Source organism: Microcaecilia unicolor, chromosome 5 (genome assembly GCF_901765095.1).
Source record: "Microcaecilia unicolor chromosome 5, aMicUni1.1, whole genome shotgun sequence".
Classification (NCBI taxonomy): Eukaryota; Metazoa; Chordata; class Amphibia; order Gymnophiona; family Siphonopidae; genus Microcaecilia; species Microcaecilia unicolor.
In genome coordinates this window covers 76,104,957-76,132,113 of record NC_044035.1, presented here as the reverse complement: position 1 = coordinate 76,132,113, position 27,157 = coordinate 76,104,957, and the positions used below count along the sequence as shown (strand labels likewise).

The 27,157-nt window shown below is 41.8% G+C and overlaps 1 protein-coding gene across 1 annotated transcript in view; it reads right to left on the bottom strand.

Annotated features, from left to right (window-relative positions):
• Window positions 1-27,157, bottom strand: part of BLNK (B cell linker) — a 370,897-nt gene that overhangs the window by 203,908 nt on the left and 139,832 nt on the right. The window contains 1 exon segment of the mRNA XM_030202997.1: window positions 3,390-3,436. Coding sequence (XP_030058857.1) covers window positions 3,390-3,436 — 47 coding nt within the window.

The following is a 27,157-nucleotide window of genomic DNA, read 5'->3' as shown; positions in this document are numbered from 1 at the left end:
GGCACATGTAGACGCTTACACGGCTTAGTAAAAGGACCCCTAAATGAGGAGAGAGAGGGCTCCATACAAAAAAGTATAGGCAAGGAGTTCCAACGTGTAGGGCCCACTACACTAAATATCACCTTCTGAAATGTGGAGGATGGAATTATGCATAGAGAGGGGACAGACAATAGTGATTGTTGGCTGGAACGCAGAGCTCACCTGGGAATATAGGGCTGCAAAAAAAGGTGTCAAAAATCCAGGAAACCCTGTATAAAACATTTTAAATACCAAAAGCAGTATTTTATAGGTAATGCAATATTCTACTGGCAACCAATGTTCTACTTTGAGCAATGGTGTCACATGATCATATTTTTTAACATTAAAAAGTAATTTCACGGCACCATTTTGTATCAGTTGCAGTTGTTCAATCTCTCTCTCTCTGGCCAATGCCCCTGAAAAGTACATTGCAGTAATTGAGCTGTTGCATGAGTAAAGTGTGAATTACAATACGCAATGCTCTTTTATCAACAAGTGCTGAAAGCCAAGTTTTAACCCCCTCTTAAAATGTAATAATTCACTCTCCCCACTAAACTTTATTTAATTTCAAAGAAACAGTACAACAAGAAAACACTCAACATCCCAATCCCCTCACCCCCTAGCTACTAAACAAGACATAGATCTAAGAAACCCAATGCAAACATTCAAGCCTTTGCTGGGTCCTTGGCTCTTACACCCTCCAAACCACCTCTAAATTAGATTATCAATGTAAATTTTAAAGGGCGTGTATTTCTTTTTGTGGGATCCTGACAGAAACAGCTCTGTGTAACACTGATAATCCTGCCTCACCTTTTTAATAGCAGCAGAAAAGAGAGTCCATAGTACAGGAAGTCAGCCAGAATAAAGCACCAAGAGCCTTCAAGGTTGGGTAACCATCAAACCTTTAATGAAGTCCCTGACACAGGCCATGTTTCAGCATAACGCCTATATCAGGGATCAGCCTTTGTTATACACCTTGAGTGAGATATTGTAATAGGCCCCAAATAGGGCAGTCGCCACATGAATTAGCAGTCACTTCTATCGAGTCGCACTGAAAACACTATCCCCAGGATTTTATATAGTGCGCTTAGATTTAGGCACCAAATTGGCGCAGATTCTATAACACTGTACGTAACTTAATTGATTAACAAGCTAATGAGTGCTGATAACAGCAATCAATAATGAGCACTAATTGGCACTGATTAGAATTTAGGTGCGCAACTCGCTAAGCATACTCTGTAATGATAGTTCCAAGCTTCTAACATGTGGGAGCAAAAAGGGGCATGGTTATGGGCGGGGAAATGAGCATTCCAAAATTTAGGTGCCTAGTTATAGAATATAGCCCAGTGTGCCTAAATCTATTCGTTGAGATTTACACCAGGTTTTCGTTGGCGTAAATGGATCGCACAGATATCGGTGCTGAAATATCAACTAAGCATATTCTATAATTGGCGCCTAAATCTAGTTGCTGATTATAGAATACGCTTAGTTGGCACTGATTTCAGCACCGATTCTTTTAGGCGCCATATATAGTATCTCCTCCTATACGTGTGCAGAATATGGTTAATTTGTTATACCGAAACAAGGCCCATGTCAGGTCCTTTATTAAAGATTTGATGGTTACCCAGTCTTGGAGGTCCTTGGTGCTTTTTTTTTTGGTTAATCTTTTTATAATCTAATTATAAACAAAATCAATCCTGCTAAGAAGTACAGAAGACCAACAGAGTATGACAACCAACAGAACAGTAGTCAACTGAACAGTGCCAGAACAACCAATAACTCTTCCTCTTGGGAAGTAGAGAATGCTGCGCAGAATAGTTATGAATCCGAGACTGCAAATAGTTGGAACCAATTATTCTACAGGCCTTAAATGCAAGTACAAGAACCATATAGTGTACCTGGTATTGAACCAGCAACCAGAGCAAATGCATCAACACTGGAGTAATGTGATGGAACTTTTTTAAACCATCAATCAACTGGACTGCTCTATTTTGGATCAGTTACACATGCTGGATCTTTCTCTGTGGTAGACCCAACAAGTCAGCATTGCAATAATCAAAACACAGAAGAAACAACACGCACATTACTAATGTTAGATCAGGCATAGTTGGATAAGGTCATAGTTGCCTAATTTTAAATCAGAAACAAACTCTGTACAACATTTGAAATATGAATCTTTTAACAAAGAAGTCTTCAGGTCTCATATACAAAAGTGCAACATGACTTTGCAAAAGTGTACTATGCATGAAAAGTAGCAGAAAATACCCGGAAGCACACAAAAATCCATATTTCATGTTTTGCGCTATTTTTCACGTGGAATACGCTTTTCAAGGAAGTTTTGCACAAAGTCCACTTTGCATGAAAGTTTATTTAAATTTGCCATTAATGAATTGCTGTGATGAAAATCTGTGCAAAAGAGTTCATTAATGGCACAAAAGTTTAATTAAATTTGCCATTAATGAATTGCTGTGATGACAATTTGTGCAAAACAGTTCATTAATGGCACACAATTGCAAAAATGAGCATGCAAAAAAGGCCTCAAATCTTATTTTTGCAAGAAAAATAGCTATACCAGGGACAATTCTTCTTCTTCAAGCCCCTGAAAAAGAGTTCATCATTCATATCATAGCAGCATTTTAAGGGACTCTTATGACTTATTTGATCCCATGGGGAACTTCCAAGCCCCTGGTAGCAAAGCAGCCTTCTGCAGTCCCTTATCCCTGGTTGAATGTGGGGCATATATGACTACAAGAGGGTCCCCCTAAATCCCTCTTCTAAAGCAACTTCAAAGCTCTGGTGGTACCTCTTCTTCCCCAAGCTCTGACTTGGAGCATAAATTCTGAAAGCGTTCCCCCATGGAAATTCTTCCCCCTCAAAGCAACGCCCCTTTATTCATCAAAACTTGAGGCCTGTTCCTGTCCCAACCCCAAGAACCTTGATTTACTCAAAGGATCTCAGGACTATGGAGGCAGAAATGACCCTCATTCCCGTGGCAGTGGCTCCCTCTGGCAAAATGGCACTAGCTGAGCCCTAGGGATAGTGTCATGGTTCTACCACTAGAGGTCAAGCTGCCAGTTGGTCTCTTATTTGGTGCTTGTGTAAAGGTATAATCGTTATGTAACCGCTTCATTTTTTTTAAACAAATGTGCCTTTCTTCATTGTTATTATTATGATGTTTGAGTTGTCTGTGCAGTGGGCAGATACTGTTTGGAGTAGAGCAGTGGTTCCTAATCCAGTCCTTGAGACATAACTAGCCAGTCAGGTTTTCAGTATACCCACAAAGAATTTGCATGAGATACACTTGAGTGCCAAGCATGTGAACACAAGGAATGCAAAGGGCATGAAAAGGGCAAAAAAGCTGGAAAACTTACGGCACATCAATAATGCTGAATTTCATCAGTTCATAATCAGTTGTGTTCTGTGAAAAAGAATAGATAAAACAACTTTTTTAAGAACATGTGGGACTTAATTGCAAAATTCCTGAGCTACCTCAAATAAAGTTAAGTTATTTACTGGAACATTAGGATAAGTGCCTTGTTTTTAACTGAGTCCAGGTAGCACAGGGAACTCAATTCAAATCATAAACCAAAAGCAAATGCTATGAAAGTTAATATTTGGGAGTTGGTCCTCTATGAACATATTTACACCTGGGTTGCACAGGAGTACATGTCTGTGTGAGATAACTTTTATAAGAGCCTTTGATGCACAGATATATATATATATTTTCCAGCGCATGTACTGGACGCGCGTAAAAAATGAAATTACAGGCCGGGCCATACAGTAGCCGGGCGGGTAATTCCAAATTGGCGCATGTTGGTCACACGTAGGTACCTACGCAGCTTAGTAAAAGGGCCACTAAGTAAACTCTAATTTTTTTTAGCACAATTAGGGGCCCTTTACTAAGGTGAATAGGTGCCTATGCGCGTCCAATTTGTGTCAATTTGGAACTACTGCCCAGCTACCTCGTGCCCTGGGTGGTAATTCCACTTTTTACGCATGTCTGATACATGTGGCAGAAAATATTTTTTATTTTCTACCGCATGGCACTAACTGGGCAGTAATCGACAGTGTATGTTGTTTTGTTACTCAGTTATCTTTAATATTTGTGCTCTATTATGGGCTTTTTTGTATAAAAAAATTGTGCTCTATTATGGGCAATTTTGCATGATGCTCCTATATGGGCATTTTTGAATGAGTGGAGTAGGGAATATTTACCCCATGAAAGAAACTTGATCACGGACACGTGGAGGGGCATAATCAAATGAAAACATCTATCTCCATGGGCGTTTATCTCCGAGAACGGGTCCGTGAAGGGGCGGACCGAACCGTATTTTCGAAAAAAATAGACGTCCATGTTTTATTCGACAATTTGTGAGCTGGGCATTTTTGTTTTTCAGTGATAATGGAAAATGAAAGCGCCCAGCTCAAAAACGAATAAATCCAAGGCGTTTGTTTGTGGGAGGGGCCAGGAGTCGTAGTGCACTGGTCCCCCTCACATGCCAGGACAACAACCGGGCACCCTAGGGGGCACTTTTACAAAAACAAAAAAAAAAGGTAAAAGAGCTCCCAGGTGCATAGCACCCTTCCCTTGTGTGTTGAGCCCCCCAAATCCCCCTCAAAAACCCACTGCCCACAAGTCTACACCATTACTATAGCCCTAAGGGGTGAAGGGGGGCACCTACATGTGGGTACAGTGGGTTTGGGGGGGTTGGACGACTAAGCATTAAGCAGCACAATTGTAACAGGTAGGGGGGGTGGGCCTGGGTCCACCTGCTGAAGTCCACTGTACCCCCTAACAACTGCTCCAGGGACCTGCATACTGCTGCCAGGGAGGTGGGTATGACATTTGAGGGTGAAAATAAAAGTTGTGAAACATCATTTTTTGTGGTGGGAGGGGGTTAGTGACCACTGGGGGAGTCAGGGGAGGTCATTCCCGATTCCCTCCGATGGTCATCTGGTCATTTAGAGCACTTTTTTGGGACCTGTTCGTGTGAAAAAAGGGTCCAACAAAAGTGTCCTAAATGTTCGCTAAAAAACGCCTTTATTTTTTCGATTATCGCCCTAACGCGTACATCTCTCCTCGGCCGATAACCACGCCCCAGTTCCACCTTCGCCACACCTCTGACACGCCCCCATCAACTTTGTCCGTATCTGCGACGGAGTGCAGTTGAAAACGTCCAAAATCGGCTTTCGATTATACCGATTTATTCGTTTTTGTGAGATAAACGTCTATCTCCCGATTTGGGTCGAAATCTAGGCGTTTTTCTCTTTCGATTATAAGGTGTAAAGGAGTGTGGTAGCCGTGTTAGTCCACTCTTAAGGTTATCAATAGAAATCAAACAAAATAAAACATGGAAAAGAAAATAAGATGATACCTTTTTTATTGGACATAACTTAATACATTTCTTGATTAGTTTTCGAAGGTTGCCCTTCTTCGTCACAACCTTCGAAAGCTAATCAAGAAATGTATTAAGTTATGTCCAATAAAAAAGGTATCATCTTATTTTCTTTTCCATGTTTTATTTTGTTTTGATTTCTATTGATTATAAGGTGGAAAGTCTTTTATAGATAATAGTGTCTTGTTGATTAGACCTTGGAAGAAGCCTTGGTTTCTGAGGGTATTTCCCACTTTCCTCATTTCTTTACATTCATTCCACACAACCTTTGGATTGTGTTTGGCTGTTTTTCAGTTCTCTGAAATAATAACAGATCCCTACACAGAATCCTTCACCTCAATCATACATAGAGAACACAGACAAAAATTCATCCAATACAGAATTAAAGATGATATGTTAAAAAGACCATAAATTAGAAATGAAATAGGCAGACAAAAACAGCTAGATGGAAACCTCTAAGAAAACCAGACTCTCTAAGCAGTGCTGTAGCAGTAAATGTACTTCTGTCTGTACGCTGCAAAATACATAACTAAAAAGATGCCCTTTTACGAAAGCTGATGCATTCCAGTTCCTAAAATTATTTTTTTTTCCTTTTTCTTTTCTACCTTTATGGCCTTTCCATTTTATTTTCCTCACTGAGTTGGTTTCAATCTCTCTTTTCCACTTTCCTTGTGTGATTCTTTTCCTAAATTCTACCTCCCTTCCTTTCTCTCTTTGTCTTGGAGTCTTCCCTACCCCTTTTTTTTAGCTCTCTCTTTCTCTTTCTTACACTCTCCCTCACTAGAGACTTCCTTCACTCCACTAGAGACTTAGCTACCCATTCATTAGATGTTCTTCCTCCATTATGATCCCCACCCACCCACCCACCTACTGAGCCACTCAATGATCTTTTCACCATTCTCATTCCCACCAACCCACCTAATGCTCTTTCCTTCATTCTCACTTGCACCCACCTGATCCTTTTTCCTTCCCATTCTCACCCCTGTTCAAACACCCATTCAATCACTCGCTTACTTCCCATCCAACCCACTAGAGATACCTCCCTCCCTCCAGAAGGGCTTCCTCATCTCCCTTCTCACTGATTCTTAACAATGCCACTTCTTCCCTAGCTGGCAGCAGGAGACACGTTGTTTTGTTATCTTGATGTGCTTTAATGACTGTTTATGTGATTTTTGTGATCCGTCAAGAATGTAGGATTGTGTGGAACAGAAATTTGGACAACTCAATCAATCAAACAAACATCATTATCCTTATCCTTATGTGTTCTTCTGTCTGTCCTTCCCCTCTTCTTTTTGGTCCTGTCTGTTTGTCCTGATTTAGATTGTAAACTCTTTTGAGCAGGGACTGTCTTCTTCATGTTCAATTGTAAAGCGCTGCATATGGCTGGTAGCGCTATAGAAGTGATTTATAGTATAGTAGTACTTGCTGCCACAGGACCAACCTCACGATAATAGACTGCTCCTGTGGTAGCACATGATGTCTTATTAACACAGCTCCTGCTGCTGACAGGTTTGCTGTGCTATGCTAGACATGCTGAGTGGGAGTCTCAGCCTCATAAACAGGAGTGCAGGAGATGACCTACGAAAGAGGGAGTCTCCTGCTGAATGTGGGAGTTTTGGTAGGTGTGCTTTTGAGAGTGTACAAATGGACAACAGACAGGGGTTAAAGCCTCGATAATCAGCTCTACTGTTCATAAGTTTCAAATTGTGCTGATATTCTATTTCTGTGTGCTTTCATTGTTAAACTGCTAACATAGCCCTAGTCCTCATGACTTTCTAAGCAGCACAAATGCAAAACATGTAATGCCTCCCTGTTGTTTCATTATGAGACAAAACATCAGTACTGATAAGAAAAGGGCCTGTCTATAATGTGAATCACTTCAGCAGGCTGCCAGGCAGGAAACTGTCAAGGTTACCATCACCAATTAGTTCAATAGGACATTCTTCAACTTCCCCTTCAGGTGTACTTCTCTTTTCTGTGGCTTGCCTTCGATCAGAAATTAAGTTATTCAGAATACACGGTGGCCTTTCCAATGAAGCCATTGCCTAACAACTAGCGGTGGGGGAGGGAGTTGTATTCACCTAAGGTAATGACATTTTTTTTAGAACTCTCAATGAAAATATAAATTTGCGCAAATGTTTTTTGAAACCTGTATTCTGCCATATAGTTTTTCACCCCACAATATTTGTCCTCTTTCTATAGGAAATCATGATGAATTAGCAGATTAAAAATTTTTTTTTTAATCAGGTTGTAGTTGTATAAGTTTAATTGATTCTTTGACATGTTTGCAAATTTGCTACTTCAGCTTTTGAAATCTATCCATAAGTATCACTATTTCATAATTATAATGTAAGATGAGGCAACTCGTCTGACCTGCATTCTGTAGTTTCAGAAATATGCTGTAATTAGTGGGTGGAATGCCACAGGAATCAGCAGATTGCTATGAAATGTTATTCTGTACTTTGGATGGTTGATTTACTTGCATGATATAAGACCAACTGGATTCATATGATAAGTACAGAAACATGTTGATGAATGCTCTTTCCCACATGATTAACAACTTGGGATTTGCCCCTGAAGGAACTACAGCTCTTTAAATACACAGGTCAAAGGTATTATCGTGGCTCTTCAGTATCAATGACATTGCAAGCTAAGTAGCCACCCAACATCAGGAATGCTAAGCTGTTCCAATCATGGTTTATGTGGATGCCCTGCAAGTGTATTTTTTAAGATCAACAATGATCAACAATATAAACTCCTATAAGCATATCCAAAACTGCCTCTACTTATCTACTTGCAAAACACTACCATGTTTTTTCATTATCATGATAACCAAGATCCTGTAATTAACACTAAATGTATACTTTCTTATACAACTCCTATATATTTCTTAAATACTTCTTAATATGTTTGTTTGTTAATATACTATCATGTTTTATCATTGTCATGCTACCTAAAATCCTTCAGTTATCACTAAATGTATACTTTTTCATGTATCTGTATTACTCGTGATGTATTGTAAGCCACATTGAGCCTGCAAAGAGGTGGGAAAACGTGGGATACAAATGCAACAAAATAAATAAATAAATAAATAAATAAATAAATAAATAAATAAATAAATAAATAAATAAGGCACTGTTCCCTGTAAGCTAAGCAGGAGTCCTGCACCTACAGTCCTGCCAGTAGGGGTGGGGGATGCTGTTTCACTATTAATTTTCAATAGTGAGGGACAGGCAAGTTCTGCAGGACTCCAGGTAACCAGGCTGTGTCTAGCGATTGAAAACACCGTATTGAAACACCACCCCTCACTGGTAGCAATACAGTTGGAAGACTCAGCTTAGAGGGAACAGTGCAGGAAGGGTAGTTTAGAAAGGATGTCCAACTCAGAATAAAGATGTCCAGGTCAGTATGTCATTGGCGATGCTAGTATTTTAGAACAGGATCTGCTGATGCACAGACTGTTCTAAAATACATGTGCAATGGACATCTGTGTGCTGGTTACATCCAGCATGAACATCCATTTTACAAACTGAGACATCCAGAGCCTGGATGGAGTAGAGCAAGAGATATAGATGTCACCGTGGCAGCATAGGAATGTCCATGTTATCAAATGACCACATAGATATCCATATAAAGTAGAGGAGTAGCCTAATTGTTAGAGCAGTGGGCTTAAAACCCAGGGACTCCAGTTCAAATACCACTGCAGCTCTGTGTGGATTTTTGTTTTAAATTATGAGCCCTCCAGAGACAGAAGAATGCCTACTGTACTGAAATGTATGCCGGCATACAAGTAGTGTATAAGTAATTACTGAAAATTTTTTTTAGTATCATGAACATCCCTTGCTTGTTTCACATTTGGGGGGGGGGGGGGCAGCAAATACCGGGAGAATTAAGGGGTCCTTTTACTAAGTTGCACTGAAAAATGGCCTGCGCTAGTGTAAGCTCGTGCTTTGGACATGTGCAGATCCATGGACGTGCGGCAACATGAAAATTGGTGCACATCCATTTTGGGTCTGAGAACTTACTGCCACCCATTGACTTAGCGGTAAGGTCTCATGCGTTAACCGGGCGGTAATGATCTACACACATAGAATGCCTTTTACCGCCCAATTAGCGCCGCACGCCAGAAAATAAAATTATTTCTGGCACGCATAGTAGATGCGCGTAAAAAAATGAAATTACCACCCGGGCCATGCAGTACACGTGTTGGGCATGGGCAGGCACCTACGTGGCTTAGTAAAGGCGAGTGACTTCTCTTAATCTCTCCAATGGAGAGCTGCTCAATCGAAGCACCTTTCTATAACCTGGACATGCTGGATACCAGGTCTAAATACCAACGACCATCATTTTGGACATAAATCAGAGTTAGATATCCATAATTTAGCTCCTTCCAAGTCCTGCGTAAACACGCCCAGACCACACCCCTTGCCATCCCATAATAAATAATTCCTTAATCCCTTATTTGTCCTGTTTGTCTTTTACGTGTTTTGTGTATAACACTGTAACACTATAGAAATAATAATAATAATTACTATTATAATAATAAGTAGTAGTAGTAGTCGTAGTACTACGGTTTTTAGAGGTCATAGCCTACATTTATAAAATTGGGATTTGGACGTCCATACAATATGGATGTCTAAATGCCAGTTTTTAGATGTCCAAAACAAGTAAAGCTTCCAAAATAAGGCCCCAAAACAATTATGAGCAATAAACTAACAACTAGTCATATGGAAAAGAGCACAAATTACAATGTTATACAATGCTTATGGATTTTGCAGAAAAGCGTCTATTGATTTCTATACCCAGTGATATTTAAAATATTTCATATTTAAGAAAGAAACAAATCATGTTCCATAATACATCAATATTATCCTTTCATTTGTTAAATGACTTTTTTTAATTTTATTTATCATTTTACATAATTGCATTCACATTTATCACATAAATGTAAGGAAATACAGAAATTAATATAAAGAAAAAGGAAACATTTTCTCTCAACAATATATATATTTATACAATTGTCCACAATTGGAAGATCCAAGATCAGGAAAACAATCTTAAAGAAAATAAGAAAAACTCAAAATGGTTAATCTTACACTTCACATTTCATTTGTTAAATGACTTTATTGGTTACTGCTTACAAAAAAAAAAATCCTTTAGGAGGGCTGCATCAGAACTGCCAAAGATTTCCAGATCAGTAATTGATAAGAAAAACTTTATGTTCAAAGGTTTGCAAGTATGCTCCCAAACTCTATCGCATAACACCTAAAAGTGGGACAAAGTAAAGCATATTTGATGACACACCAGTGTCCAGATTAGAGGACCCAAAACTTAACTTGTCCCTCTCAAAGAATTTTTTGTCACTTTTACTGATGTCCAAAGTGCTTTGTGTGCTAAAAAAAAAAAAAATTAAACAACTGGGTAATGAAAGCAGATAAGTATACCCACACCCCATGTGACCAGAATTTATCCCACTGTAGGCTAGCTAGTGACCTGTAGAAATCTGCTTTACAGACCTTCTCAGTTCCCATATGTTTATTATCATAATTACAGTTATCTAATATAATTTAGAAACTTAATTTAGGGATGCAAAACCGATTTTACAGATGCCCTCTGATTCGTGCTGCACTGAAAAATGTTCGAACCACAAACAAAGAAGGAAAGTCTCCATGGATGGAAAAAATCAGATGAGAACAAGGAGTGGAGTCCACAAAAGAATAGGAACTGAAACCTCTTTATTGCCAGCATCAATTCTATAACCCAAAACAGCTGTGTTTTGGCATAAGCATATGCCTGGATCTGGGGATCTCTGGAACTTCAAAGCAGATATAGTGTATTTTGAGGCATATTTTCAAAGCACTTTGGGAGGCTAAGTTCCATAGGTTTCTATGGAACTTTGGGAGGCTAAGTGCTTTGAAAATGAGCCTGATAGTGTATTAATGAGTAAGTGATTAATCTTCAGTGCTGATCAGGCACTCCTTACACAAGCTTCTAGTCGAGATCCCTGATGCAGGCATATGCTTACGCCGAAACACAGCTGTGTTGGGTTATAGAATTGATGCTGGTAATAAAGAGGTTTTGGTTCCTATTCTTTTTGTGGACTGAAAAATATTCTACAGCAGTGCAACCTTTCCAAATGTGGAGTGGCATTTTAAAAAGGACATCCAAATTGGAATTTAGACTTCCACATCAGGCCATCTGAAAGTTCTGCTAGTATCTTAGAACAGGATCTGCAAACGTAGAGCCCTAAAATACACAGAGAAATGAATGTTTATATGCTGGTGATGTGCAGTATAAACATCCATTTTAGAAAACTAGACATCTAAAATATCAATGTGATAACACAGGAACATAAACATCTCTGTAGCAGTATATGAACATATATGTTATGAAATGGCAGCATGGATGTTTACATGCTGCAACATAGGGGCATTGTTACTAACATGTGCTACTGTTAACATGTTATTTTACTACTACCTCATGCTATTTTAGCACAGGTCTCATTTTATGCAGTGAGATCTAATTACTAATAATGGGGGTTAACAGTAAAATAGCACATCTTAATGGTAGCATATATAGTAACTGGGTCCGTGCTTTTTAATGTATTTAATGTATTTATAAATGACCTAGAGATGGGAATAACTAGTGAGTAATTAAATTCGCCGATGACACAAAATTATTCAGGGTCGTCAAGTCGCAGGAGGATGTGAACGATTACAGGAGGACCTTGCGAGACTGGGAGAAGGGCGTGCAAGTGGCAGATGAAGTTCAATGTTGACAAGTGCAAAGTGATGCATGTGGGTAAGAGGAACCCGAATTATAGGCTCCGTCTTGCAAGGTTCCGCGTTAGGAGTTACGGATCAAGAAAGGGATCTGGGTTGTCGTCGCGATGATACGCTGAACCTTCTGCTCAGTGTGCTGCTGCGGCTAGGAAAGCGAATAGAATGTTGGGTGTTATTAGGAAGGGTATGGAGTCCAGGTGTGCGGATGTTATAATGCCGTTGTATCGCTCCATGGTGCGACCGCACCTGAGTATTGTGTTCAGTTACTGGTTCCGTATCTCAAAAAAGATATAGTAGAATGGAAAAGGTACAGCGAAGAGGCGACGAAATGATAGTGGGGATGGGAAGACTTTCCTATGAAGAGAGGCTGAGAAGGCTAGGGCTTTTCAGCTTGGAGAAGAGACGGCTGAGGGGAGGATATGATAGAAGTGTATAAATAATGAGTGGAATGGATCGGGGGATGTGAAGCGACTGTTCCGCTATCCAAAAATACTAGGACTAGAGGCATGAGTTGAAGCTACAGTGTGGTAAATTTAAACGAATTGGAGAAAATTTTTCTTCACCCAACGTGTAATTTAGACTCTGGAATTCGTTGCCGGAGGAACGTGGTACGGGCGGTTAGCTTGACGGAGTTTAAAAAGGGGTTAGATAGATTCCTAAAGGACAAGTCCTAGACGCTATTAAATGGACTTGGAAAATTCCGCATTTTTTAGGTATAACTTGTCTGGAATGTTTTTACGTTGGGGAGGTGCCAAATTGGATTGGCCACTGTCGGTGACAGGATGCTGGGCTAGATGGACCTTGGTCTTTCCCAGTATGGCACTACTTATGTACTTATGTACTTATGTAATCGTTTAATCGCCTGTTCAGGGCCTAACCGCTAATTTTTATTAACCGGTTAGTGCTGCTTTAAATGACTGATCAGTGCCAAACTGAAAAGCAGCTGTTTTGGGGGGTGTTCTGGAGCACCTACCCCTCCTCGCCTCCTTCCTGTACACATTAATTGATTTGATTTGCTTACTTTATTTCTTGTCTATTAGATTGTAAGCTCTTTGAGGCAGGGACGGTCTTTCTTCTATGTTTGTGCAGCGCTGCGTACGCCTTGTAGCGCTATAGAAATGCTAAATAGTAGTAGTAGAGTCGACACTGCAGGCTCATTTTTCGAAAGAGATGGATGTCCATCTTTCGACATAAATCGGAACATGGACGTCCATCTCCCAGAGATGTCCAAATTGGTATAATCGAAACTCGATTTTGGATGTCTCCAACTGCAGTCCATCGTAAGGACATCCAAATTTCAAGGGGGCTTGTCGGAGGCATGGTGAAGGCGGGACTTGGGCATGCCTAAAACTTGGACGTCTTTGAGCCATAATCGAAAAAAAGCAGGGACGTTCCTAAAGTAAAACTTGGAAGTTTTTCAAACCGAACGTGTTTTCTTTATGAATAAGGCACAAAAAGGTGCCCCGAAATGACCAGATGACCACCGGAGGGAATGGGGATGAACCTCCCGTTACTGCCCCAGTGATCCCACCCTCAAAAAACATCTTTAAAATATTTTGTGCCACCCTCTATGCCAGCCTCAGATGTCATACTCAGGTCCATGACCGCATGCAGGTCCCTGGAGTAGTTTTAGTGGGTGCAGTGCACTTCAGGCAGGCAGACCCGGCTCATCTCCCCCCCTACCTGTTACGTTTGTAGAGGAAACAGTGAGCCCTCCAAAACCACCACAAACCCACTGTACCCACATCTAGGTGCCCCCCTTCACTCGTAAGGGCTATGGTAGTGGTGTACAGTGGGGGTAGTGGGTTTTGGGGGGGTTGGAGGGGCTCAGTACACACGGTAAGGGAGCTATTGTACCTGGGAATAATTTATGAAGTCCACTGCAGTGCCCCCTAGAGTGCCCGGCTGATGTCCTGGCATGTCAGGGGGACCAGTGCACTACAAATGCTGGCTCCTCCCATGTCCAAATGGCTTGCATTTGAACATTTTTGACATGAACATCTTTGGTTTCGAAAATCGCCGAAAGTCAAAGACATCCATGTCTAAGGATGTCCATCTCTAAGGACGTCCTTGGTATTTTCGAAATGAAAGATGGACATTCATCTTTTTTTGAAAATACGGTTTTCCCCGCCCCCGGATTTGGACGTTTTACAAAGATGTCCAAATGCCAACTTGGACGTTTCTTTCAAAAATGCCCCTCTTGGTCAGTTAAGTGCTGTTATTCAGTACTTAACTGGCCAGGTTAACCACATAAAGGGGACTGCATAAAAGTCAGTTCTATATTTGGGGCCCTTTTACTAAGCTGCGGCAAAACGTCGCCTGTGGCAGTGCAAGCGTATCTTTTGGGCGTTTGCAAGGCCAGTTTTTACCACATCCTGGAAAAAAGGGCCTTTTTTTAAGGGGCTGGAAAATGGACGTACAGCGAAGTAAAAACCAGTGTGCGTCCATTTTCGGCCTGAGACCTTACTGCCACCCATTGACTTAGCGTTTGTAAATTTTCTATGGAAATTGTGTAAGTAAGACTTTCTCTTTCAAGTTCTTCTCTGGGACTCGTTGCTGGAGTATGTACTAACAGCGTTTAGTGTATCTGTGTTTAAAAAAGGTTTGGATAAGGTCCTAGAGGAAAATCCATAGTTTGCTATTGAGACTGACATGGAGAAGCCACTGTTTGCCCTGGGACTGGCAGCATGGAATGTTACTACTATTTGAGCTTCTGCAGGTACTTGTGACCTGGATTGGCCATTGCTGGAAACAGGATACTGTGCTCAGGGCCGCCGAGAGACTAGGCTGGGCCCGGGGCAAGGCCGCCCCGTCTCCGCCCCCCGCTGCCCCGCCTCTGCCCCCCGCTGCTGTCGTCCCCCGTTGCTCCCCCCGCCGCTGCAGTCCGCGGTCTCACCTGCCTGCCTCCACGGCTTCAGGCCCCCTTCATTCAAAGCGGCAGTCGCAGATCGCATCTCTTCTGGCCTTCCCTCCCTGTGTCCTGCCCTCATCTGATGTAACTTCTGGTTTCCACGAGGGCGGGACACAGGGAGGGAAGGCCAGAAGAGAGGCGATCCACGACTGCCGCGTTGAATGAAGGGGGCTCGGAGCCATGGAGGCAGGCAGGTGAGACCGGGGACTGCAGCACCGGTGGCCTGACCCAGGTGCAGGGCCCCCCTTGGAGGCCTGGGCCTGGGGAATTTTGCCCCCCCCTGTCCCCCCCCCCTCGGCGGCCCTGACTATGCTAGATAAACCATTGGTCTGTCTCTGACCCAGTATGGCTATTCTTATGTTCTTATGAAAACCTTAGAAAGTGATATTTTATGTTGTATGTAGACTTTATTTTTGGGAGGGGGGATATTTTATAAGTGTGACATTTATGTATTTATTTTAATATGTTTTCTGAATTTTGTTTTGTTGTTATAATTTTTTTGTAAACTGATTTGATGCTTTATGTGTAAATGCGGTATATCAAGCTAATAAATCAATTCAAATCTTGTCAGGCAGCAGCGCCATTGGCATGCCCTGAATATCTGTATGTTGCTTTCAAGACTAAAGATTGAGGTAACTTCACAATTCTTGTATATTTTTTATATCTCACAGTTACAATAATGTTATCCTTTTGTTTCAAAAGCCATTTGTGTAATCATAAAACAACAACAAAAAACAACAACAACCATTTAAGATGTTGTAAATATGAACTGTGCAGAACTAAAACATATTTATCTCATGTACTTTCTGAACTTTCCTCTCAGTGATCTTCTACAATGTATGACCAGAGCAACTCTGACATCTGGTGGCAAGATTACAAAATTTCATGAGAGGTTCTAAAAATAATTTCCAGCTATTTGACAATTTTCAATGTTATTCTAGGCTAGCTGTTCTAGGTACATAATACAATTTTGTGTTCTTGATTGTTATTATTAAAGAATTTCTGTCAGTGAATTTTTTCCATGTTTAAATATTGACTATGATAATTTTGTCTTCAACTGTTTTGAAGTGCAGATGACTTTTTAGCTGTAACCCAGCATTTCCTGAGATGACAGGATTGCCATTTCTTTTGAATGAATGAATGAATGAATGAATGAATATTATACCAATGTGGAGAAGCTGAGGTTATTCTAATTTGTTAGGTACAGAACATGTGATAAATTTAATCCACCTTATTCTTAAATGCCCTCAGAACACGCTCCTAGTTTAAATTTCAGAAATGGTATGAATTATTTTCAGTGACTATCAATTTTATATATGTCATTTTATAGAATAAGTAAAAAGAAACAAAAAAACCAACAATTAAGATGATGGGTAGTAGAAAGGTGAATGCAAATATAGGTAAAATAATTGTGTTCTTTCTTAACACTACCACCTTATCAGAAAAATTGTAAACATTTTACAAACAAAGCATGTTGAGTACATATTTGGCTTTACTGAGATACAAAACTATGAAGGAACTGCAAATCATGAGGAATAACCTGAGTTAGTTCTCATTTTAGGACTCTGAAAGGATAGCCTTGAACCCTTATGATGAGGATTCTGTGTTTGTTCCTGAAATAGCACTGACTTCTTCCTCCAGTGACCTATGCAGCATACAAGGGACTTCAAGTCTTGATGACCCTTACCTTTCTACATAGTAACATCGTAGATGACGGCCTGTGAAGACCTGTAAGGTCCATCCAGTCTGCCAACTTGTAGCATAAAGTATGATGTGATACTACATATGTATACTTGATCTTGATTTGTCTTTGCCATTTTCAGGGCACAGACCGTAGAAGTCTGCCCAGCGCTAGCCTTGTTCTTCAGCTACTGAAGCTGAATCTGTCCAGCCACAATCATGGCACAGACCGTAGAAATCTGCCCAGCGCTAGCCTTGTTCTCCAGCCACTGAAGCTGAATCTGTCCAGCCACAATCAGGGCACAGACCGTAGAAATCTGCCCAGCACTGGCTTTGCTTCCCAAATACTGGTGTTGCCATCTAATCACTGCTAAGCTTCTTTGGATCCATGCCTTCTAAACAGGATTCCTTTGTGTTTATCCCACACATTTTTTTAATTCCTTTACCATTTCCATCTCCACCAACTTCTGCAGGAGGGCATTCCAGGTATCTACCACCCTCTCTGTGAAAAAGGACTTTGTGACATTATCCCTCTGGCAGGGACCTCCCTCTTCTTAGGGCCTCTGGAAAAATCTTATACCATTGTACTAGTACTACCCATTCCATGGGGTATTACACAATGAACGTAAACAAAAATAAGAGAAACAGAAAGCCAATATGTTCCTCCAAACACGTGGCCAAAAAAATAAGGGCAAAAGAGGCTTCGTTCAAGAAATGCAGAAGAATGCAACAAGAGGCTCAAGGAAAAGATTACAGAATTAAACTCAAAGAAGCAAAGAGGGAAATACAGCCAGCAAAAGTGCAGGTGGAAGAAAAAAATGACTAAAGATGTAAAAAGAGGTGGCAAGATCTTTTTCGGATATATTGGAGACTATACAGGCCATTTTGTAAATGTATTTATTTAATTGGATTTTGCTCACAACTTTTTCAGTAGTAGCTGAAGGTGAATTAAATTCTGGTACACTAAATTTCCCCATCCCAGGATATGCAGAGCAAGATTCAGCATGGTCAGAATGTTCAATTAGAACTTGAAGTAATTACAACTTTGAGGGCCTCTTTTACAAAGCCGCACTGCCGATTATTGGTGCGGCAAATGAGAGGAAGCCCATTCGATTCCTCTTTTTTGCCGTGCAGATATCGCTAACGCTGCTTTGTAATAGAAACCCTGAGCTTTTTATACTACAAAACACAACAATTTTTGAAAATGGTTGTTTGGAATATTTTTGGATATGCTCATATATGTGTTGATGCCTTTTTCCTCAGGCTTTATTTTTTCTCTTACCCCCAATTTTTCTCTCCGCTTCATTGGCTCCTGTCCTCCACCTCATACCTCATAATAAACATCTTAATAGGCGAGCCCTTGAAACAGTGTATGAGCTATTCCCCCCCTCCCCCAAACTCCTTTCTTTGGCCATGTTGCTGCTGAAAATGAATGACTCGCATGAAGATTTAATTCCACACTCTTGGTCATTTGGTTTGTCTAAAGGTAAGCAAACTGAAAATGATTCCAATTGTGTTTTAATTAAAGAAAGGAAGGAGAAATATATTTGGAAAAACTATTACCCATATCAAAATGATTAAATACTACTGAAATTCTGAATGATAAAGTATTAAATCATATCAATAATACAAAAAACTTATAATAAAATTTATAGTGATGTGCTCAGTAACAAAGTGCCACATATCAATACATTGAGAAGGTAACTGATTGAAACATCACAGCACAACACAGTACAGAACAAAACAATGATAAGTAATAGATTTCAGGTTGATAACTATGGGGTCAATATTCAGCCGCTGGCGGTGAGCGTTTTGTTTAGCTGCCGCCAGTGTTATTCCTGCAAATTGAATATCGGGCCATGTCCGGGAATCAGCACTCAGTATCTGGGTTTATGCATCAGGCTATCTCTTATGCAGTTAACTGCAATATTCAGCACTTAACCACATAAATGATACCACATAAAGATATGACTGACTTTTGCAGTCTGATTTGACCGCTAAACTTGAGCAGTTAAATGCTGAATATCAGCACTTAACTGCTTAAAGCAGGTGTGTAGCCAGACCTCAATTTTTGGGGGGAGGCCTGAGCCCACAGTGGGAGGGGGCACATTTTGCCCTGCCTCCCTGCTGCTTTTCCCCCCCCCCCCCCCCCGCTGTAACCCCACATACCCCAAATAATGAGTGGAGTTGAACGGGTAGATGTGAAGCATCTGTTCACACTTTCCAAAAATACTAGGACTAGGGGGCATGCGATGAAGCTACAATGTAGTAAATTTAAAATGAATCGGAGAAAACGTTTCTTCACTCAACGTGTAATTAAACTCTGGAATTCATTGCCAGAGAATGTGGTAAAGGCTGTTAGCTTAGCGGAGTTTAAAAAAGGTTTGGACGGCTTCCTAAAGGAAAAGTCCATTGACCATTATTAAATGGACTTGAGGAAAATCCACTATTTCTGGGATAAGCAGTATAAAATGTTTTGTACTTTTTTGGGATCTTGCCAGGTATTTGTGACCTGGATTGGCCACTGTTGGAAACAGGATGCTGGGCTTGATGGACCTTTGTTCTTTCCAGTATGGCAATACTTATGTACTTATATACCTCTGGCCTTCCTCCAGAGCTGTTCGCTACCATGCCACCTGCCCTGCTTCCTCCCGCAGCACACATGCTCAGTTTTAATGAAATTGAGTATAAACGAAGCCTTGCATATGCTCAATTTCACTAAAACTGAGCATGTGTGTGGGTGGTGGGTGTGGGGAAGCAGGGCAGGCAGCATAGTAGTGAACAGTGCTGGAAGAAGGCTTCTGCTGGTGAGGCTTGGGGACCCACACCAGCAAAACCAGCAGACTTTGGGGGGACTGAATCCAATTTGGGCGCTCAAGCCCCCAAGGTCCCCTCACCCCCATGGCTATGCCACTGGGATAAAATGCCATCTCTGTCCCTGAACCACCCACAAAGTAGCCAACTTGAACATAAGCTTTGCTATACTGAGACAGACCGAAGGTCCATCGAACCCAACATCCTGTTTCCAACAGTGGCCAATCCAGGTTACAAGCACCTGGCAAGATCCCCAAACAGTACAATACATTTTATGCTGCTTATCCTAGAAAGAAGCAGTGGATTTTCCCCAAGTCCATCTTAACAATGACTTATGGACTTTTCTTTTATGAAGTTATCCAAACCTTTTTTTAAACCCTGCTAAGCTAACTGCTTCTACCACATTCTCTGGCAACGAACTTTGAGTTTGGTCTGTGGTGATATTCAGTAGCACTAACCAGTTAAGTGCCACTGATTATCAGTAGATAGCCCTGAACAAGTGATTTAACTGGCCAGGAGTCGTTCCTGACTCATTAAATTGCTTTGAATATTGACCCATTTGTTATTTTGTTCTATTAGATAATATTTGATCCCAGATAAGACTGGCTTCTTATACCGGAATCTGCTAACCTGAAAGTAGATGTGGTGGAATACAACTCAGATAATGTAGCACAGTATAATATAACATAACATAGGCACATACAACAGAAGATGAAGGTGGAAGAGCAGAGGAGTGATACTGATGCAAGTAGGAAAGGTATGGTAAATGACTATTGGAGGAGGAGGTAGGTGGGTGGATCCTGGGGAGGGGGAAGATGGTAGAATGGATACAAGGGATGAGGGAGGAGTAGGGCAATGATGTTGTGGGAACAGGAGAAAGAGGTAGAGGGCTCTGAAGCGGGTAAGAGACAAAGGAAGGGGACAAGTCTTTGAAGGAGGTGAGATAGGGATGTAAATAGAAGTAAAAAGAGGAATGAGAGCCTGAATAAGGGGTGAGATGTTAGATAGGGTTTTGAGATGGAGGACATGAGTGACAGGGAAGAAATGCGGTTAGTAAGGGGATGAGAGGTAGGGTAGGGTATGAGCACAGAGGGTAGAAATGGGCAACTAGAAGGTAGCTGAAAGATGGGTAGGAGTGAGAAATATGGGTGAAAATGTGAGGATTAGAAAAGAAAGTGTATGAAGTACAGAGGCATAGGGCTGGAGGGGGAATAGGAATAATAAAATCTAGCTAAAAGTAGACAAAAAGACAGAAAAGAGAAATGGAGAAAAAAAGATGAAACAGAGGGACCGATGTCAGAGAGATGAAGGGAAGAAGACAGTGGGCGTGAAGAAACAAAATATGGAAATGAGATCCTGGAAAAGGACTTCTGCAAAAACAAAAGGAAGTGCTAAAAATAGACCAGAACTAATCCAGCTGGAAAATTAAAAAGATCATTTTGGTTTCTACAGCTTGACTGCGTCCCTGCTCGTGGACCCATCACCCTTGCACTGGTGCTTTGTTAGCACTCAAGGTTCGGTCTGAAACAAAGACTTAGTGACCATAAGCATAATTTGAAATATTCACGCGTGAGGCCCAGGGGCGTAGCCAGACACCCAAGTTTGGGTGGGCCTGAACCCAAGGTGGGTGGGCAGAACTCCACCTTGTCCTACAAGTGATTTGGTTTCTCCCTCTCTCGCCTGCATGCCATATGGTCTTTCAAACATCCCCTCTCCCCCGTATACCTTTTAAATAGCAGATTTTCACCGGCAGCAAACAGTTGTTGGGAGTTTTTGGCTAGTGGGGCTTGGGGTCCCTGCCAGCCACATTATAGGTGTGCTGCCACTTGGTGGGCCTGAACCTAAAGTGGGTGGGCCCAGGCCCACCCCAGCCCACCCTTGGCTACGCCACTGGTGAGGCCCCTTGGGTTGCACACAGTATAAAGAAAACACACAAGTTTGAGGACTTTAAATGCATAGTGACTGACCATATCCCAGAATCGCTACGAGGCGGATATAGAGACCGACAATTAGTCCAGAGAGAACAATGCTGGATCTATAGGCTGGGATCCCTAGCTCCAGCAGGATTAAACAATCGAGTAGAATGGAAAGCTTTCTTATAAAGAACTTACCCTCTAATATGTAAAGAAAGTGAGTAGTTCAATGATGTATTTCGAGAGCAATTGATTAAAAAACTAAGTCCCCTTTAAATTTCTAGTGAAGTGTGATTGGTTGACTAAGCTGGCGTTGGTTTAAAACCCGACCGCCATCTTAGTTTAGCAAGACTGAGAACGAGACAGACGCTGGCATATGTCTCAGGTATGTGTAAGGATTTATGGAGATGCATATCCATGAGTTCACTAATCTCTGAAAAGTTTCTAAGTTAATGCTGTTCACTTGATTGCAGGGCGTTGTAGAAAACCATGGGTTCTGCTCCTTAAGAAGCACCAGCGAAACAGGAGCTCGCTGTCGGGCGTACCCACTAGTTCCAGTGCAATAGCAGCTAAGTGCCAGTTAATGTTTTTCATAGAATATAAAACTTTATAAAGAAAAAGTATAAAAAATGTGAAACTTTGAGCACAAAGGAAAAAAAAGGTTTAAACGAGGTTTTTGACTTATGAGGATGCTCGCCAGCTGGTTTACAAAAGAAAAAGTTGAATTTCAATAGTAAACGCTGAGCAGCGTAGTCCACTGTGCAATAATACAAAACAGTAAGCACCGAGTATCTGAAGTCTTTTCCTCATGGACTTCATGACAACATAGAGAGAAATTTACTTGCAAGTTGTGGACGTACATTTATATTTGTTAAGCAAGTAACAGGTAGAGAGCATATTATACTACACCAAGCACCAAGTTTAGGAAATCAAAATGCAGCAGGCTTACCTATGAGAAGTCAACAATATACCTCCAGCTGGGAAAAGAGGACAAACTAGACTGCTACAGATTCCTACACAAATGCAAAGGGCCAGGTGTGTGTGTGTGTGGAGCTTGGGAAGGGCATGGGTGTACCTTCCAGTTGCAAGCAACTGATAGAATGCTATAAGTTTCCTGTGCCCTTGCTGCATTTAGGCATATTCAGTAACAAAAACTCTTTGGTTGGTGTAACCTGGAGCCCCTAAATGTAAGGCGTACCAACAGTGGCGTTCCTAGGGTGGCTGACACCCGGGGTGCAGCGCCAATGCGCTCCCCCCCCGGGTGCAGTGCGCCCCCCTGGCGAAACGACGGACACCCCCCCCCGGGTGCATCTTTACCTGCTGGGGGGGTGCCGTGCGTCTGTTGGCAATACTCGTTCCATGCTCCCTCTGCCCCGGAACAGGAAGTAACCCGTTCCAGGGCAGAGGGAGCAGGGAACGAGCGTTGCCGACAGATGCGCGGCACCCCCCCAGCGGCGAAACGACAGACACAACCTCCCCCCAGCGAAACGACACCCCCCCTGCTAGGGGGGGGGGGTGCCATGTGTCTGTCGACTTCGCTCATTCCCTGCTCCCTCTGCCCCGGAACAGGAAGTAACCCGTTCCGGGGCAGAGGGAGCAGGGAACAAGCATTGCCGACAGACGCGCGGCACCCCCCCCAGCAGCGTGCACCCGGGGCGGACCGCCCCCACTGTCCCCCCTTGGTACGCCACTGCGTACCAATGACAGGTGACACTAGTATTCTATAATGAACTCAGAATGCTTAGATGCTATTACAGAGTAGGCAGTGGCACTCCCCGCATAGCATCAGGGCACCTACATTTGCCACCAGTGTTCACTGTGCATGTTTTTTCATCTTAGTTCATTGTCAAGGTTTAAACATCTGTCTCTCATCAGTATTTGTTACCCGATATTTTTGTTAACATTTACTTTTCCTGTGGACATTTGAAACACTGTTGCTTTGTGCCAAGTTCTCTCACCATTTTCCACTGGCACTGCATGCATCTCATTCACATAATTTTCAGTTTTAACTTTTTCTGGCACAGCTATTCTTTTGTCTTTTGCTCCTTTTATACCCACCCCTTGCCCAGATGACACGCCTAAGCAGCTATGGGGAATGCTTAGTGCTCTCAGTGTTAGAGGGATACCTCTGTGGAGATAAACCCTCAATGCTGCTCTTTGGCCAGCAAGGGCTGATGTGGTAGCACCAGTCACTGCATGTTTTTTCCTGTCCTGGGCTTGAGTGCAACAATCATGCCCATGAATAACAGTGGAATTTGAACCTGGATCCTCTCCCTCACAGCACGCCAGGAGGCTGAGCCCATATCTAACCTACTGAGACTTTAGTGCGATTTGTTAATTTCCTGATGACATTTTGTAAAACTTTTAACAGTATAAAACACCAGAGCAGAGGCTGTTCAGTCAAATTGGTGAAGTGTCTCATTTCTCCTGCCTTTTAACCCCTGTTTAGCTTAATCTCATCTGGTGAAACATCTCTTGCATTATTCCACTCTTGGTGGTGAACAAACTCTCTAAAATCCATAGGTGCTTTATAAGAAATGAAGATATACTTGTCCAAGCCAATGGCTTAGTGGCAGTATTGTGCGCTGTAATGCAGGACATCTGAGTTTGATTTCCAAGTCCAGTGTTTGCTCTTTGGTCTAAATAGACCTAGAGATGCTGAGGAGGTACAGAGAATCTCAGCCATTGCACAACAGTGACAACCACTGGCTAGACTTCTCGTACACATTTATTGTTTTTTGAAGAGAGATATGATCGTTGGACTTATTCAGAGGGGAGTAAATAATGGAAAGAGCTGCAAATAATATCTTGCATAGGCATAATCCTAATGCAGTTTAGTTCTAGTTGAGTTGGAAACCCAAAAAAGCAAGAAGAAACTGATTTGTCAAATAATTTACAACAAATATAGGAGCCCTTTTACAAAGTAGTGGTAAGCCCAATGCGGGCTTACCGCTTGCTAAAAGGGAAGTACCGCTGGGTTACTGCAGCAGCCCAGCGGTAGTTCCCTCCCCCAGCATGCGCCATTTCCAGCGCTGTAAAAATATTTATATTTTTGTAGTGCCAGTGTGTACCCGGCGGTAATCTGGCAGTGCTGATTGCTGCCTGGTTACCGCTGGGTTAGCACGGGAGCCCTTACTGCCACCTCAATGGGTGGCGGTAAGTGCTCCCCTCCCGAAATGGCCGCGTGGCAAGTGCTTCACTTGCTGCATGGTCATTTCCTGAAAAAAAGAAAGACCTGCCTTTTACCCGCTGTGATAAAAGGGGGCCTTGGCACACGTCAAAAATACGCACCAATGCCAGAACAGGCCCCCTTTTGCCACAGCTTCATAAAAAGGGCCCTTAGGCAAATACCAAGAGACATAAACTCCTGCATGTCTTAAGTTGTGTAATTATCAGTCGGAGAAAACTCCAGATAGCTTTTGTGAATCACACAAATCAAGCAGAAGTATTTAAGAAATTAAAATTTCATTTGCACAGTTTAGATGAAGGGCATTTCATGGTTTATATCATTTATTTATTCAAAACATTTATATCACGCTAATCTACAACTTTTCAGTAGTCAGTTGCAAAATATTTTATGCTAGTGCTTCTCATCCAAGTCTTCAGGGAACACCCAGCCAGTCAGGTTTTCAGGATTAAAACATTTTGAACAGAGAATCATATTTCAGTGGGGCACAGTGGCCCCTCAGGGGCTGAATTGGGAAATCGAGTGGATCCATGAGTAACATCAGTGCTTGCACGTCATCGGGTACAGTCTGGTATTCCCTGCTGATCTGGTTGGCTCATACAGAACAGCTGAGCTGACGTCACCAGCTATCAAATACTGCGCATGTGTCATCGTCGGAACGGTTGGATCGCGTGAGTGGAAGGCGTACCGCCCTCATTATATGGGATGGATGATTTGATGTATATAGCGTAGTTACTATTTAGGTGTCTCTATATTGCTAATGAAGGCATCACTTTAGCGAATGCTTTTGTATTTTTGTTAGAGTGAAGCAAGTATACCGGCAGCGGAATCTTGTACGGATCTTGGTTCTCCTGATGACGCGCAATATAACGAAACACCATGTGTGTTGAGAACAAAAAGGAATAATATTGTTACGATTGGAAGAAGTGTCAACTATAAGCCGTCTCATGGATGGTGGCATGAACTTGAAGTTTTAATTTCACCTTCACTCAGTCACGAATTACCCGGGCGATGACGGAACTACAGCTGGCTACAGTGGGATCACATCGTACTGCTCCTGCCCGCAGCTAAGTGTTTCTAAAATTATAGTAATGTTTATCCAGCATACATGCTACAGGAGGTGAGGGAGGGGGCAAGTGCGATGATGTTTAGAGACATATTACTTTTCCAGTTGACTTGCCCGAGTATTATGTACTTCACTGAGCACTTCAATAATTTTTAAGCACAGTATATTTGGGTCACAGCATAGTAAAAATATAAAAAAATAGATAAATGAGAAATAGCCAATGGTTTCTATGTATGTTATAGAAAATATAATACACCTAATTATTTACCTATAGATCAACTCATTTTGAGATGGAGAAAGGATACTTTTTTTTTTCCAATGACTAAATTGCCTTTCAACATTCATTTCACAGTAAGAATGTCAAGTTAAAATACAATAGCAGCAAAAAGAGGTCCAAAATAGCTGCACACAGAATATCAGTACTAATTGACTTAAGCCTCCATTTTATTAAAAACAACCACAGATAAAAGTGGAAACTGTAAATCTAGATTTTCCATATGCCCAACATGTTTTGGGCAGTTTTCTTTTTAGAACTGTAGGCAGTAATTCCACTGGTTATACTGTTTTACCAATAAATATTACTTTTTTTAACCTCTGGCAACCTCTTTTAAGTTACGGCTGGGGTTTGAGAACTCCTTACGTGCAACTATAGAGGTATTATAGGTGGTCACTTTAGGTGGAATTACCGTCTACAATTGGAAAAAAACTGCCCCTGAAACAGGTACCAAGGTGCCGAAATATGTTGGGAATATAGACGATCCTCCCCCCCACTGATATTCAGCGCTATTTAACCGGCCAGGAATGGCTCCTGGCTGATTAAATAGCCTTAAGCTGACCAAACGCTAATATAAAGTGGAAGATAACCAGCTATCTCTGCTGAATATTAGCACTTAGTGGCTAGCCTCAGTCACTGGCTAAGTCGCTTGACATGGCCGGTTAGTGCCAATATTCATCGGCTGGCCGGCTAAGTTTAGCAGCCAGATAGATCCGCATAAATATCAAGGTGTATCTTTGGCTGCTATAACTTAGCCAGTTAGTGGCTGTGTTCATAGCAGCCAATAAAGCCCCCATAACTTCGACTCCTGTTGCCGGATAAGTCCCAGCATTGAATTTCCGGGTTTGCCATCAACCACTGGAGTTTGCCAGGTTGTCTTCCGGCGTCAATTGCCAATATAGAATTTGCACTTGGTGCACATCAAACCTATCATCTAACTTAAGCAAGCTAGAGAGAATTACTCCCAATGTGGGTAGTGCCAGGGCAAACCCACAAGTTTATGCAGGCACTAGTGCTATTAAGTGCTTGTGAAACTAGGATGCTTATTTATTTATTTAGATTTTGCTCACACCTTTTTCAGCAGTAGCTCAAGGTGAGTTGCATTCAGGTACACTG